The sequence below is a fragment of the Plutella xylostella genome, chromosome 25 (assembly GCF_932276165.1).
Source record: "Plutella xylostella chromosome 25, ilPluXylo3.1, whole genome shotgun sequence".
Lineage (NCBI taxonomy): Eukaryota > Metazoa > Arthropoda > Insecta > Lepidoptera > Plutellidae > Plutella > Plutella xylostella.
Window position 1 is genome coordinate 9,060,802 of NC_064005.1, and position 15,642 is coordinate 9,076,443.

The 15,642-nt window shown below is 37.7% G+C and overlaps 1 protein-coding gene across 1 annotated transcript; it reads left to right on the forward strand.

Moving 5' to 3' along the window:
- LOC105384854 lies at positions 1-2,148 on the forward strand. Its single transcript, XM_011555145.3, has one exon. The coding sequence runs from the start codon at positions 55-57 to the stop codon at positions 2,038-2,040; it is 1,986 nt and encodes a 661-aa protein (XP_011553447.3). The 5' UTR covers positions 1-54; the 3' UTR covers positions 2,041-2,148.
- The last annotated feature ends 13,494 nt before the right edge of the window (positions 2,149-15,642 follow it).

Consider the following 15,642-nt stretch of genomic DNA (forward strand, 5'->3'; position numbering starts at 1 on the left):
TCCCATTTGTCAGTTCATTTCTTAGAGTAGCGGTGGCACTCGGGCAGCCCCGCAATGTTCACCAAAGAAATACTTCTTATTCTGCTTTCTTTACATTTTATTTCAAGAGTACAATCCGAAAATCCTTTGTTAACGACAGACGGAAATTCTGATCAAATAGCTGAGGCAGCTGAATGCGTTTTAAAATTATCTGCAAAGTACTTCGTAGAGAAGAAAGCCTTAAGCGGCAGCATCGTGATAATCAACATCAACTCCTACGTCTCTACGACACAAGGACTACTATTGCAGACTATCCACGGAGGGACCAAGTATTCAGTTATGGTAAAGGATTCCTTCTACAAACACGCAAACGCTTCTCACTTTCCGGAAAAAGCGAAGAATTACATGTTGATACTGGAAGAAAAATCAGAGCTGACTAGGAATATTAAACAGTTAAACAAGCTCCCCACTTGGAACCCGCTGGCTAAAGCCGTCGTTTACTACGAATTGGAAGGCAATGAAACCGGACCCGAAGTGGCTATAAACTTCATCAACGAGCTCCGTTCACACAAACTTTTCAAGAGTATTATCTTTATTTATTCACCGGCGAACGAGGAAGTGGTGGCTTACACTTGGAGACCCTACGGAGGAGACAACTGCGGAGGGGAATGTACTTCTGTATACGTGCTGGACCGATGCAGCGACGGGGACTTGCAGCAGGTCGAGAAACAATCGGAGATGTTCCCAGCGGACATGCGCGGGTGCCCGCTCGTCGCCTACGCCGTCGTCTCCGAGCCCTACGTCATGCCTCCCGTCATGAGACTCACCAACACCTCATACCCCGACGCTTACTACTTTGATCGAGGCGGAGAAATCAATCTTATCAAAATTATTAGCGAGTTCACAAACACAACCCTTATAATACGGACATCCGACATTCCAGAAAATTGGGGAGTGATCCAGCCTAACGGAACCGCCACAGGGGCTTTCGAAATCTTGAGACAAGATGAAGTTGACTTAGTCATAGGAAATATAGAAGTGACACGGACCATACGTAAATGGTTTGACCCGACAGTGAGCTACACTCAGGACGAAATGACGTGGTGCGTCCCGAGAGCCGGCCAAGCGCCCACCTGGGACAACTTGGTCATCATATTCCAATGGTCGACCTGGGTCGCGACCTTCGCAAGCTTAATCATCATGGGATTAGTATTCCACTACTTGTACTACAAACAGAACAACGGTAATGTAACAAAATGGCCGACGAATTCTCTGCTAATGACGTTTAGCATGCTGCTCGGCTGGGGCGCCAACTTCGAGCCGCGAAGCGCCACATTTAGAATCCTGATCTTCGGTTGGCTCTTTTTCAGCATAAACATGGGGATTTCCTACGAGTCGTTTCTGCGGAGCTTCCTAATGCACCCGCGCTACATGAAGCAGATAAGCACCGAGGCGGAGATCATCGAGTCCCGGATCCCGCTGGGCGGGCGGGAGATTTACCGGCCCTATTTCGAGACTAATAACGCGAGCTCGTTTTATTTATATCGGAAGTACAACTCCACAACGTTCCGCGCGGGGGTGGAGCGCGCGGCGCGGGGGGGGTTCGCGGTGGTGTCGTCGCGGCGGCAGGCGGAGTACACGGACCAGCGCCTCGGCCGCGGCGCGCCGCTGATCTACTGCTTCCCGGAGAGCCACAACCTGTACAAGTACGGGGTGGTGCTGCTCACGCGGAAGTGGTTTCCGTTCCTGGAGCGGATGAACGGGATCATCCGGAGCGTGTCGGAGAACGGGCTGATAGACAAATGGAACTCGGAGCTGTTCATCCACACGGCGGGCGCGGACGGCGCGGCGGCGAGCGTGGCGCTGGGCGTGGGGCACCTGCTGGGCGCCTTCTGGTTCATCGGGTTCATGTACGCCGCAGCCGTGCTGCTGTTCGCGGCGGAGCTGGCGGCGGGCGCGCTGCGGCGGCGGCGGGAGGGGGGCGCGCTGCGGCGGCGGGGGGAGGGACGCGCGCGAGAGAGAGTTATTGGCAAATGGCGGATACTGGTAGATAAATTATAATGTTGTAGCTTTTGCAACGGCTGTGGTTATGCTTTTAGAGAATGTTGTAAGACGGAAAATGCTTTTTAAGAAAATCTATTTGGCATTTAGAACAATAATAAATATAGCTTTGGTATTATTATAAAAAAAAATATTATTAGAAAAACTTTCATTATTATAGGTAAGTATTATGATTATGATTAAGTGTTGCAAAAGTAGAATAGTTATCCGAAAGCATGTTAATTCTCAAGAACTTTTGTTCTTCGGGTATATTTGATAGGTTGATTGATTTATGGACTTTAAAAAAAATAATTCATATAATAAATAATATTAAGATGAGAAAGAAATAAAACGAATTCCCCTCATAAATTTTAGAGCAGCAATGAGAAGCAAGACAAAGGAAAACTATAAATAATTAAGTAAGAGCTGTCATGTAAAATTAATGCAAAGCTCTCTATAATGCTTTGTTTTAAATAGTTCATAGCTGAAACTGTGACGGTTGCACTTACAATGCTCATTAAAAACTATTAAGAGTATAATAAATAGTAATTATTATGTTATGATTAAGAGTTAAATATGTATTAAATGATTATGAGTTGTTGTCTGCTTTATTATACGTCAATATGGGCAGAAAAAGTAACTTTATACTGTTTACATCCTGTATCAATCTACCACTTTAGCAAAAGCTCCAAGTGCTGATCATGTATGAGTACAACTACACTCACGGGCAATGAAATAGTTCACAAAGTGCCGTCACCAAACAGACCCAATTTTTTCAAATATATTTTTTTAAATGATTTGTGATCGTGATGCTCTGTTAAATTTACTTCAATGTTGCAGAAGGCGTCGTAAAGTTAGCATTTTCCATTTAGGAGTAATTTGTTTTTCTCAGTGGAACCTTTTCATTGCCCGTGAGTGTAAAAGCTGTAAGTTTCCGTTTCGTCCCAAACTCATAATGTCGTATGAATGCGATATCACCCCAAAAATTCCGACGCAAAATCGTCACCAGCCCATAAACTGAGGAAATGCCGTAAAAGCGAACATCTGTTCACATTTGGACCACCTACTAGGCGGTTGACTTATACCCAAATACACCTTAACACGTAGGCATGAAAATTGAACTTCCTTTGATCCAACTGCACGGCTAAGTTTGTGGCTCCCGTGTGACATTGCAGACAGAACGCCATCCGTCTTGATACAGGGACGCAAGGTTATCAGTGCTTGACGCTACACCGTATCTTCGTAGGTCGAAGGTCGGTTTTGGGGTGGCAGCTGTACATGTTTCCTTGTGGGAAGCTAATGCAGTTGACGTCTTTGTTACACACACGAGCGGCGTGGGTGTGAGTGTGAGTGTCCCCGAGTATTTGTATTTGCATTTTCATTCATTTGAATGTACAATTTCGTTTTAGGTAAGTCGAGAATCTGTTACACGGAATGTGTGGTTTTTGTGATTTGTTCGCTTTGTTTCGCCCGATTTCTACATTGCTCTAGTTAGGTATTTTCACAGATTGTGCACGTTTGTGTAAAGTGGAAATAATTTTCTGAAAATAGGCAACTGGTGTACTGGAAAAACACGTGAAAAAGTTTTAAAGAAAGTGGCCCGTTTTCTGCTACATTTATTGTTTGACGACAAGAAAGAATCATCAACAAGCATCATTTTTACAAATCACCCTGTATCTGTTTCTTCGTATTTTTTATGTCGTAATATTCTAAGCTCGTATCATATACAACACTAGTTATCGTGAAGAACAACGGCAGTATAGCAGTAAAAAATATCGTGAGCACTTTACATCTCCTGTTTTATTCACGCATTGCCATTATCATAACTTGGTGGAGCAGCAGTGTATTAGTAAACGGAGATTCGACTGACAATAAATTTGAGATTCTGGTGCGCTACCCGTTGGACCGTTATTATAATCCCAGGTTTCAGAAAATGATTTCTATATTATTTTAATACATGTCATGTTATAATTATGGGTCGTAAATTTAGGTACCGATGTTAGTTTTAATTTATAAAAATAAAAATAATTTTAAATTTATATAACTAAAGTAGAAAATAGTTTTAATTCTATTAACTGCTTACTTTGTCACGCTATTCGCTTCATGGAACGTATATCCGACAAGCTGTTGATAGAAAAATACCATACGAAATATAGTCGATTTGTCAATATTAATCAAGTTAGGGTAACCACTCTATCCCTACTTGAAATTTATATTTAAACATCCATTACCGTAACCGTTACCTGCCGAGAAACATAATCCATTATATCTCAACGACATACTTAAGACCCCATTGTGTTGAGGTCAGTATATCGACCTCTATAAATCATTGAGTGTCATCAAACTAAGTTATTGGCTCGTAACTTTACGGGCACCTCTCCACCTACCCTCATCTACACCCGCATCACGAGAATCAGAAACTTTCCAATCGAGAGTCGATTCGAAAGGGCAAGAGTCAAAATGTATGCAGTTTTCAAACGAGGGGTTTTATAAGTTTATCGTAAACCTGAATTATTTTAACCGGTAAAAACGGTGAAAATTTTTATAATAACATACCTAATAATCTTCATCTTTTAATCGGTCCATCCACAGTTCAAGGTCCAAACAAAAGGTATAGTCAGTATAAAATACGGCTTCCAACGGCTTTACGTTGTAAAATTTTATGTTCAGATCCAGAGTTAGGTATAAAGTTTAACTTTGGTCCAACAGTAGAGGTAATGGTGGCCTAACTTTCTAGGCTATAATAAATCGTAAGCTGTTAAAGCTATTATAACTTGGCGGTAGGGCCAAAACCTGTGGTAAAAATGGGCTGTAACCCGTAAAAAATAACCTATAGATACTGCTATTCTGTAATGGAATGAGGCTAGATACATAATACCGACAAAGACGTAATGTTACCGCAGCTTATTTAATGCTTAGAGAATAACCCCGAAGCGAAATTACCTCAGCTTGTGACTTTTAAAAAGTGAAACTTGGAATGTTGTTTTGGTGAAAAAGTTTTTTTTTGCTAAAGCAGCGTCAAATGTGAAATTCATTTTAGCGTTAGAGTCGTGTTTTAATTTAGTGGATCAAAGCTGGTGCAGGCTGCGACAGCCGCCAGCAGTCGTCTGGGATGCGGCGCGCTCTGTGGAAAACGGCACTGGATGTACACTCACGAGCAATGAAAAAAAACCACTTACAATATGCCGACACCAAATGGCATTTTTTTTTAAAACATTTAATTTAGGGTTTGTGCTTAGGGTTTGACAACCTGGTGAAAGGATTGGCCACTCAGATCAGCATCTGTTGCCGACTATCCGCGTCGGCCGTATACAGTCCGATCCAAACAACATGATAGTTCCTGAAGTTGACTCTGATTACACTTTTGAGCTTTGTCAAACTAACCAACTGTCAATCTTTGAAAGAATGAATAGGCGGTTAATTAGTTTGACAAAGTACAAAAGTGTATTCGCTGCCTATTCAGCTACCAAGTTGTTTGTACATTCAATCAGGTGATTCGCCAACGATGAGTCTCCTTTCGAGATGTGCACACAATCTCAAGGAAATATAACACGGAACCCTCCAAAATGAATTGTTCGTACCTGTATGTATGTAAATGTATAACATACATTTATGGCAGCACACAAATATTATGTAAATTTTTTGGTGTCACTCAACGAAAGTCCTTGCTAACTGTGAAAAACTCGCACGGCATTTTTAGAAGGCATAAAAAAAGTTAATTATCCAGTTCATTGTGTAGCCGTTTTAGAATAAGTACATTTGTTTATGTTTGTTTTTTTCGGGCAATTTTCACCTAATTTCAGGGCATGAGACATGAAAATGTAATTATTTGAAGAAGAATCAGTTTATCAAACACATTTGCTTAAAAATGGTTTAGTTTTTACTTATTAGGTACGTTTTGTGTATGTTGAGACACATTGTCACTACTTGTACAATGAAATAGTGTCAGCGATGTCAACGTTCTTTTGTTTTTCGTTCCCAAATTATGGGAGACATGTGCGTGATTATGATTAGATCCTCTTATAAACACAAGATGCTGATTGATGTATTTCTATTTGTATGTATTTTCTACTCATTATATTTTTGTTTATTATTACGAAAAATCTATGTTACTTTTTATCGACAAGCCAACTCATCCAACAATAAACGGTATTAATTTGAATTTTCCCGCGATTCGGGGGCTTCCGATCCGACGCGCCAATCAGCGCTCTCGCTGGGTACAGACCCGGCAGAGGAAACAAAAGCCTGCGGCCAGGGGGCCCAATATCCGGCCCGCACATGTAATAGGGGCCATAATTCTCGGCCAAACGAAAAAACGTCAATTTTGTGCGTATCTGATTCGCGTTGTTCAGATTGTGAGGCTTTGAAGTTGTAGTTTTTTTTTTGCATCGTAGCTTTTGTATTTAGGTAGATATTTTTTAATATTTCAGTTGTAACATAATATGTAATTCTTTATTGCACATACTTGAAAATAACAAACAGGATATACTTACACAAAATTTCTTCCTGGCCACCTCGACGGAGAGGAATTATATTTACGAAAAGGCTCTCAGCCTATCGCACTACCAATCACTTTCTCGATGTCACGAAATGTTAACTGGTAGAGAATGCTAGCATTAAGTTCGCCTTCATTCTTATGTTTTTATGTGAAACAATTTATAGTAATAATAAAACGGTAAAGTGCAGTTATTATGACCTAAGTATAAATAAAATGTGTTCAATTTAATACACCACTTACTACTACAACTGTAAATTGAATTCATCCATGACTGCATCGAGTCTACTGCATTTAAGTTTCTAGTATAGTTTAGCGGCTCCCATTGTCTTTGAGAGTCTATCGCATCGGCACCCGAGCCCAGACTTGATCTAATAACTACGGACTTGATAATATAATAACCAAATGGAACAACTGCTGTAACTAGAAAGCGAACAAAAGGAGTGGGAATATTATTATAACTCCTTTGTCCGCTATTCAATTAGTATAATACTATACATAATTCAATAGTAGGTAACTATAGTCACCAGTAACTGTACTACTGGTATTTTAATTTAGTTAATACAAATAGTGGTTGGATGAGAAAAATCAATGATAGGGAGTTGTGTCGCTCTTTAGCAGTCCAGCAGTAGACAAGCAATAAGGTTACGTAGAGATTAAATAATGTTGATGATGAGGAATAAAAATCGATATTTTGATTAGTAAAATTTCAATTAGTCGTCTCACTGTAAGTAAAGTGATAATATAAGGGGTGTTTCAAAAGCGGTGTACTAAATCAAAAGGCGGTGACTCAGGGGGTAATTCTGAACAAATTAATAGTCATTTCGTAAACCTATTCAGTTAGAAAAAAAGAGTAGGTGGGCAGTTCTTCTTTTTAACCTACATAATGGATAAAAAATTATCCCGAATTTGAAAAAAATAACTTTAGCTTTTTGGTGAACTCTAATAATTTTTATGATAGCTACATTTCTATTCTATCGAAAAAGGTGGTAGGCCGCGAAGTTTAAGTATTTTTTCAAGATTTTCAGAACATAATATGTGGATAAGGCAAAGAAAATTACACCTTCGTCACAGAATCTTTTATTTTATTTTAACGAAATAGTCTTCGTCGATTAAAATGAAACTTTTTTGATACGTTAATAAACAAAATACCATTTTAGAAAACATATGAAGGAATGGATTTTTAGTAATAACAAAATATTTATTAAGTAGTTATTACCACTCTGTCACAATTTCAGCTAAAATGAAGCTTGTTTTTGCTATAAATATTTTTTCGCTACTAATTACAGTCAAAAATTAACAGCATAGACGTTAACATCAATTACTAAATTTAATATGATTTTTCCAAAGTTGCACTATTTATAACAGAACATATAAACGACCAAAAATAAGTTGACTACCAGGAGACACCAATCGTTACAGAGTGGTAAACGATGTGACATAGTTGTTATTCTATTAAATATGCGGCAGCGTTTTGGAATAAAACAGTTTTATTTAAAAATAATAATTTAGTAACTTACATATAAATCATTATGGTTTCAAGTTAGTCAAAAAAATTACTGGAGATATCTTTATTATTAGTATAACTAATGAAATCACACTTGAAAACCTCTGGAGAGTGAAATATCCGTATTTCAGGAACTTAAAGGACAAATTTGTTCCAACTACATAAAATAGTGTTTATCTGCACAAATAATATTTTCGGCAACCTAAAATTTAAGTAACATAATGGAAAATTACGTAACTTGTTAAAGTTTTAACCAGCCATATTTCGAAAATACAGCAGTGGCTCTTAGAACTTGAAAAAAATACTCTTTCCTTTTTTAATTGCCTTAGAAGCTGGAAGGACTTTAGTGTTATCATCAAATATCCGATAAATCATTCTCCACCATATTAAACAGTCTACCACATTCATCGTCTGTTCTTGAGAACAATAGCACGAAATTACCTTTTTCACAAACGAAACTTTTTATTAATGCAGCGCAAGTGTATTGGACGTTGCTTTCACTTCTTACTTTAACCAAAACGTGTAGTTTCTCTTCAATTTTTCTTTGATGAATTTCCTCAGGTTGGAGTGTTTCGTAAGAATGTGACAGATTTGTCGTGTGACAGAGGGGTAAAATGTGTTGCAAAGTCGATTAGCATTTAAACAGGAACATAAAGTGTAATATTCACATGTTGATTGCAAAGTAATTGTTATTACCAATGAGTAAATAACAAAATAATAATTTAATTGTATTTTATTTTAACAATTACCTACGTGACGAAGCTGTCGCCGAATAAACACACGCACCTCCTGTCACACTTTGCGGGTGGCCGATACGCGGTGTCTGGATCTCAAAGGGGAAATCTTACCAAGGAGAAAAGGAGACCTTAAACTCTGATCGATGGCAATAAGGACGAGTGGCTCAAACAAATATTTTAAATGGCAACCTACGTGACAGAATGTAACTACTAAAACATTAGGTAGTAAGAGACAAATTTTCAACATTTTTTTAAAATATTTCTGAAATCATTTAAAAATATATATTTTGTTTTACTAAATAGGTAATATCTTCTGGAGTTTAAATAAATTTTTATATTTTATGTCGTCATATATATTTTTTGTAACATTATCGAATATGCGCAGGATGAAGTGGTGGGAGACAGCCAAGATTCGTATGAAATACACCTCTGTCACGCGGATTTACCACTCTGTAACGTAATTTTAAATTCAAAAATATAAATTTATATTTTTGTAAACGTGCACAGCCGTTGTGTTTTTAGTACAATGCACGCTGAAATATAAATAAATAAATAAATATTTGAAAAACTCATGATTTTTTCTTCATAACTGATGGAGACTAAGTTATGTAGGTTAAAAAGAAGAACTGCCCAGGTACGTTTACAAAAAACTGGACCTCTTGGTTAATAAACTGCGGCACATCGGAACTAAACCGAACACCGCGACGCATTTACGCAAAAACCAAGTAACCGATAAAAAATTCACGCCAAAAACCTCATAACGGAAAAGTCAACAAAAAGCTACAGTGATTCTTTTTATTCTATGTAAGCAATGTAGCCAAATTGGGGCCCACTTCTATCGGCTAGCCAGCTTGAATATTTATTAATGCTAGGCCGGAGTGCGAATTTCGACGCGCCCTCTGCCGGGCGTGCGGTGAATAATTCTTATTGTTTGTTATAAAAACGTTGGCCACCCCTGCCTTAGGACCGCAGCTTGTATCTGACTGAATGTTTTTTGTTTCTTTTTGGAGTTATTGATTCATTATACTTCTATAACCTTATCCGGTTATGTTTTTTATCGGTTTTATTGTAATCGTTAATGAGCCTATATTGCATATCGGATTACAAGAATGCACGACATCAATATTGACGTAATTATAATGTTTTTTACGCACGTTCCACCAATCACATGATCGTGTCAATCGCGAATCGCTTTAAAGTTACCGTAATCTACGTCTAGGTACGTTTAGCGCATTCGGGCAGTGAAGGCTAGTGTGATTTTCAAATCATTTCGCCTTATTAATTAACCTCTACATACATCTATTATTTTTCCGTTAATCATCTTTATCATTTTCACCAAATCTTTTAGAAGGTTGTTGTTGTAACCTACCGAGGGTTATTCCAAGTCCAACTAGTCATTACATCGTGCATCCCAATACTATAAGGTATGTAGGATGGCTATTGGGTAATGGTAGCAAACGCTCTCAATAAATATTGCGCTAACAAACAATATTGACGACAACTCGCGACTATAACTCGGACGACACAAGTATACAGGGTGTGAAAAAAAGGGTATATTCAACCAAAAGAGGGTGAATCAGAGGGTTATTCTGAAAAACTTTTGTTTGACGTTTTTTTAAAATTCACTAATTAAAATTCGTATAGATAGAATCACGTGTCGTTTTAAATTGTTTTTCTTAAATTTATTTATTTTTTAGAACAATACCCTTTTCAGCTTACTGTAACATTGTTGCAACATCCTGTATAACTCAGCTGCATCAGTCTGTCCGCACAGTCGTATAACACAGTAATAATAGTAATGAAACGCTCCTATTGTAGTAACGAGCGGGTGATCCCGTGAATTAACTTTAGCGATAAATTCGCGAACGGACTAATTCAACAGACGCCGCTGAAACATTGGCTAAGGGTGGCCGCACACTCGACGGAAAATACGGGAGTCTAATACAAACGTTTGGGTTTGTTTTCAATCATCGACGGGGGAGGCTGGTTTGTATAGAACAAGTTTGTACCAAAATTCGGTCGTAACAAATTTACCCCCAAACTCATAAAGCTTTTTGACACTTTACAATAGGTTTAAAATTGACGTTGTGATAGGTATACGAATTTCAACTTTTTGACTGACGTAAAGAGCCGAAACTCGTATGTTTCAAAGTCATTTGTATATCTTCTCTAAAATTAAAATACGGTTTATAAATTTGGACCCCAGTGTAGGGGCAGCCTAAAATCAGCAGCTATTGTTTTATTCCGATTCACGAGATTCGGCAGCGACTAATTGGATAACAGGTAACTATCACATTGTTATGGAAATATCTTCGAAATTATTTGTAATATCCATCTCTAGCTAGTCGTTATTTACCTACATTGTTTTAGTATACTGAGGCTATTCTAAAATGATCCAATTATTTTCTGATGAAAAGGTTGACTGTATTTTTGTTAAAAGTCATTTACAAATTTTATGTATTAATATGTTACAATCTATTGGTGTTTCAAATTCTCATTTTTTTAAAGTCATATTGTGTGTATTATTCATTATGTGTATAATAAACTTAAAATGAATGACTATTTATTTATAATTTTATTTTAAATTACTGAGAAGAAATAATAGCCGTTTTATTTGGATCTAAGTAAAATTACGTGAAAAGTATATATATACGTTCGTAAATAAGCGCCTGTTTACTTCGGAATGACCTAAAATTTGTTACCGATATTACAATTCGTATGTTTATGGAGGGTCACGGAAGGGATGTCGTGTTGAGACGAAATAAAACCCACAGACGTATCGACCACTTATCGACTGGTCAGTTAGGTTCGGGTCCTTTTAGTAGATTGTATTGTATTATTGTCTCAGGTGGGACATTATAGTTGCGTGGTGGCCTAAATTTGAAAATACTAAGGCTTAGTATCTCATTTGAGTATGGCCATATGATAGAGCGTTTACACTGGTGACTAAAAGCTAAAGTGTTTAGTCAAATGACGTCACTTATGTAGCGACTGATTCATATGTATCAAATTTGTATGATAAAAGGAGTAAGTAGTGACAGCATTTCACCTCACATATAATTTTTATCCAATTGTGAAGCCGGCTCCTAGACATTCCTAGTATTTATATAGAATAACTATAGGCCCAGGATGTCAGGCAAAGCCTGCAATTCGGGGGTTGCACATTTGTGTTTTTTGTTTGTGACCCCGCGCGGGCCTGCGCTAACACTTATGGAAAAGGCAAAATTGGACAGGCCACCGTGCGGACAAGCTGATGCTGAGTTCAGTAGCCGGGTTCTTTGAAACTTACGCAGGAATAAATTATTATATTTAATAATGAAATTACTTATTTGTGTGGTAGGTAGGTATTGTGTTTACTATATTAATATTATAAATGCGAAAGTAACTGTGTCTGTCTGTCTGTCTGTTACTCTTTCACGTCAAAACTACTGAACGAATTTGAATGAAATTTGGTATACATATAGTCTAGGCCCTGAGAAAGAACATAGGCTACTTTTTATCCCGTAATTCCCACGGGAAAACTTTTTAAGGCGAAGCGAAGCTCACGGGAACATCTATTATAAATATTTTGGTTGAACCTAATTATTTACCAAACCACCTACTCTCCGTTCGAAAAAGGGCTCTTTGTCTTTGCCTATCATTGATCATATTATATATATTATTATATTCATAAGATTATGTTTAAAACATATCATTCCTTCAAATAACCCTACAGGCCACTGTCACCCAACAATTTGCTAGCGCTTCAATTCTAACCCTAAATCGGAGTTTCAGAAAATAAAAGGATTAGCTCTCCGCCATAGATTCAATGCAATTTCGCGGCCAACGTTTGTTACTTTTATTGCCATTCCATATAGGGTTAACTGGTTATGTTCTAGTCAAATATAGAGGGTATAAAAGGAATACTCGGCTCTGTTTTTGAATGTTTTTTTTAGCTTGTTAACTTGCGGTTGGATGGGAAAGGGTTTATTTTGAACGTGAAATATCTATCCAAACCATTATCACTTGTTTTGATGAAGTACAGGAAGAAGGCTCAGGAAAACGTTTTAAGGTGTTCCTAGAGATACGCCCTAGTAATAGACAATTAGACCTGACGATGATGGCCATATTTCACTCATACCTACTTTAAACTTTTCAGTAGCAATAATAGACGGCTAGACGGGGTGACGACACCCCGCTTTTGAAAGGCTGGTAATGATTGGGCGCAAAAAGCTATAGATCGCATCCAGTGCTTAGTAGAGTCCTACGTCCAGCAGTGGACTGCAATAGGCTGATGATCATGACGAAATACATAATTGTTCGGTGCAAAAGTGCAACACTACAAACTAACCCTCAAATTCATAGACAGTATTTTAAATTTACAACAAGGTTAAAAAGTTCAATGAATTCGGGGGTAAGTAAATCGGCCGAGTGAGCGGTAAACTACACGTTACTCCTCGACCAGCCAATAAACTGCGAAGCGGTATGCTCCAACAAATCCTAAATTTATGATTCAGAAATGTTATTGTGGATTCCATCCTTAATACTAATATTGGAAATATTAAGTCAGGATGTCTGTTTCAGTTTATTGAAAGACGTAGGTTAAAGGCTTAAAGGGCGTTGGTAAAAACAAAAGCTGATCATTGTCATGTCAGCCATCAAAGTTTCATTACTGAAAATCAGCATATCAAAAACAAAACACTCTATCCGTTGATTCGTGTATTATTAAAAGTTTAAGCTTAAAATTATAAATAACTCATCCTCCTATCCTGTTTGACCCAGATATTTTACAGACCACAGCCAAAATTATTAACCCACGTCCCTTGTAGAAAATTTGTCGTATCCTAAAACATATTCTATTAAACTTACTTGTCTACAAACATATAACTATGGAACCTTTTCGCATGTTCTTCGTCACTTAGGAATAAACAGTATTAAGTTAAGTACACACGCCGGGAAATATGGTAAGCGACGTTCGCATGACGCTAGTATATAATGTAGAATATAGTATAGCTAGTATAATATAGAATAGAGTATCTTCAATATCGGTGGACCACATGTGGTGCCCGAGTTATAGCAGCTGGGCCGTTGTTAGACTTAGTTTCTCTGTTCTTTATTGTGAACCGTTAAATTTTACAGCTATGCATAGCGAGGCTGCGAGGGCAAAGATGTGGGAGTGTAGACGGGAGGTTTGGCTTAGAAGGCAGAGACATTGTGGATACTACATTGTATTGTGTAAAAGTTGAAAAAGTCACCATTTCACCAAATTGTAAACCGCTTCGTAAAAAGGTTACCAAGGTTTGAACCATAATTATAGTAAGCCACGGCGATTCATATTTTTCACATTAATAATATGAAATTCCAGGTAGGATGTAAATAATTATTTGTAAAGAATAGGCAGTCTAGCAGTTTGACAGTCTGCGAGCTGTCTGTCAAATGTGGAGATCATTAATTAGGTACCTACACCTTGGTAATGTGTAAAAGCTTAGTCAGTGTATTTTTAGTGGTTTCCTTAACCTTACGACTAAGATTCATCTCTACCTAATCTCCCATCTGCCTCTTACTTTACTCTGTGCTTGATGTCCAGTCCGGGACAGCGGGTGGACGTTGCCTGAAAGGTATTTTTTTTTATTTTTCAGCGCTGATAAGTTGGTCACACTGCGCGCGGCGTCAGTTGGCGCGGTGTCGCCAGTTCCGACAACATACGAGTGGAAAGTTCAAATTAAATGTCTTTACGCTTTTTTGCACTCGGTCCGCAGTAGTTTAGGACTAATGGCCTAAATTCTGACGGAATTTTCCGGTTCGGTTTGTGTTCGTTTTTTTTGTTAGTGATGGGAAGATAGAGCGTTTATTTTGCTCTATTTAATACGGTTTTCAACATAGTTAAGTATACGCATAAGTGTATAAAGTATTCAGATGATACATGACGGAGTGAAATAGCACATTATGAAATATTAAATTATTATTATTTAAATAGCACATGGCTCAGCCCAATTAAAATAATATGAATAGTATAATGCGCAGTTCATGTTAATTTGTTTAAACTCTATATTGATTTTTAGCAAGTCAATCCACAGTTCGTTAACGATTAGGTATCTTGGAGGTCTATATTGCCTCCCGAAGTTCGTTTAAGAAATATTTTTTCAGAATGACCCTCTTTCGGATTACTATACTAATTTTGCAACATCCTGTATAAGGACATTATTTACCAATAACATTGATCACGATCATTGCGTTTGAATTTTACCGTCGTTCCCCGTACACAATTATTTGCAATGTGAAGCGAATTAATATTGAATCTAAAACTCATTAGTGACTGCGTGATGTGCCGGGTAGGTATTGTGTAGCGCTCACTAATGGATTGAATTAAAATTAGTGGGTATCATGGATGCCATAGTGTTCTGTGGTTGCGTGGCGGTATTATTAGTGGTTTCATTGAACCAAGACATCGGGGACTGTTATTATCTAGTATGAATAAAGTAACTCTCTAACGTACGAAATTTATTAAAGGTGATTCAGCTAATTTATATTTAAATTCCATCATCGTCCTTTATCAATAAAATAGGTGCATTATTTACAATAAGTATATTATTTTATCCCTGAATGAAAAACTGTTAACCTAGAACTGTTTTCATGTGCAATAGTATAATCCACATGCATGCATGCGTGCATGATAATTATTTTCGGTGTCTAAGACTATACCTACATCAATGGCAAAAGCCTCCACCATACAAAATATTTTAGTTCACTTTTCAAGGATCTTCTAGGAACTAGTCACACTTGGCCCTGGACGAGCGACCTCCATGTATCATGGACGTCGACGTGTAAGATATAGGGCCCTGACTTAATGGACAAGTAGGACCTTAGTCTGGATTGATGACTTGTTTTATAAGCTTTTAGCCCGC